This window comes from Plasmodium reichenowi, chromosome 5 (assembly GCF_001601855.1).
Source record: "Plasmodium reichenowi strain SY57 chromosome 5, whole genome shotgun sequence".
NCBI classification, from domain to species: domain Eukaryota; phylum Apicomplexa; class Aconoidasida; order Haemosporida; family Plasmodiidae; genus Plasmodium; species Plasmodium reichenowi.
In genome coordinates, this window is record NC_033650.1 from 429,915 (window position 1) to 431,306 (window position 1,392).

A 1,392-nucleotide genomic window follows, 5' to 3' on the forward strand; every position below is an offset into this window, starting at 1 on the left:
GTTTTAAACCTAAAAAAAAAAAAAAAAAAAAAAAAAAAAAAAAAAAAAAAAATATATATATATATATATATATATGTATATATATATGCATGTATGTACAAATTTATATACATATACATTAATTTGCTCATTGATTTGTTCCTTTTTGTGATACCTGTTCCAAAGTAAAAGTCGAGGAGGAAATTTTTAATTTTGGTTTGTCCTGTTTTTAAATCATTTCCAATGATGAATATTCCCTTCTGTTGAGCTAATTGTACTACTGCACTTACCAATGTATTTTGAGGGCTACTATTTATAAAAGGAGAGTTTTCTAAAATAGCTGCAAGAGCATAGATAACACTAGGTGAAACAGATTCATGATTTTTTTTACATGCATGTAAAATATTTAGAAAAGTGTCATTTACTCCTGGTATATGTGGTATATTTTTTTCTGTATTACCTGACCATAATACAATAAGTTCATTTAAATTATTTTGTTTTTTAAAATTTCTAATTTGTTCTCTTACTTGTTCTAATATTTCTAATTTATTTTTACCATATAAGATATTATTAACTCTACGTTGTTGATTACCTGCAATAAAATTTCCTTTAAAATATACACTTTTTAATGGTACATAATCTAAATCATCTTTAATTTTTTCAATAACTTCATTATCAAAAACTTTATTACGAACTAAACAATCTTTTAAATTCATATTATTAATATCCCAACCACCATAAACGATATTTTCTGGATTATATATATCTATAAGTTTATAAATTGGAGCATATGCATGTTCTTTATCCTTTTCATTATATCCTAATCTAATATTAGATGATAAAAAAACACTACCTAAATAATTAGATCTCTTTAAATCACATTTATTCATATAAGTTAAATCTTTAGCATTCGCACAAACACCTCCTAACATAGTCGTAGCATTATTACCACCTATACCAACAAGTAAAACTCCTAATCTTTTTTCTTTTACCTTTTCAACTAATATCTCATAAGTATTCTTATATTTTTTACATACTACCATACCTTTAGAATCTCTTTCTACTTGTGTTTCCACATGTTCATAATTAGAATAAATAAAATTCTCATCTTCTTTTCTATCTAACATTACTTCATATCCTAAATTGCTTTTCTTAAATGCATTCTTTACGGTTCCCTTATTTGAAGAAAACTGCATCCCCTTGTACGTCTCCATTTTTACTTTTAGGAATATTCAACGATATATGTAGAAGAAAACAAAAAAAAAAAAAAAAAAAAAAAAAAAAAAAAAAAAAAAAAAAAATAAATAAATAAATAAATAAAAATATAAAAAATTAAATATTAAAAATATTAATATTTTTTTAATTTTTAAAATTTTTTTATTTATAAATATAAATATATTTTTATATTTAAAA

The 1,392-nt window shown here is 21.9% G+C and overlaps 1 protein-coding gene across 1 annotated transcript in view; it reads right to left on the reverse strand.

The window, feature by feature from the left end:
- PRSY57_0511000 (inositol-3-phosphate synthase, putative) overlaps positions 1–1,193 on the reverse strand; it is a gene marked incomplete at both ends in the record, with an annotated part of 2,412 nt that extends 1,219 nt beyond the window's left edge. The window contains one exon of the mRNA XM_012906179.2: positions 155–1,193. Within this exon, the coding sequence (XP_012761633.1) occupies positions 155–1,193 (1,039 nt within the window). The remainder of the gene's footprint in view (positions 1–154) is intronic.
- Positions 1,194–1,392: the final 199 nt, after the last annotated feature.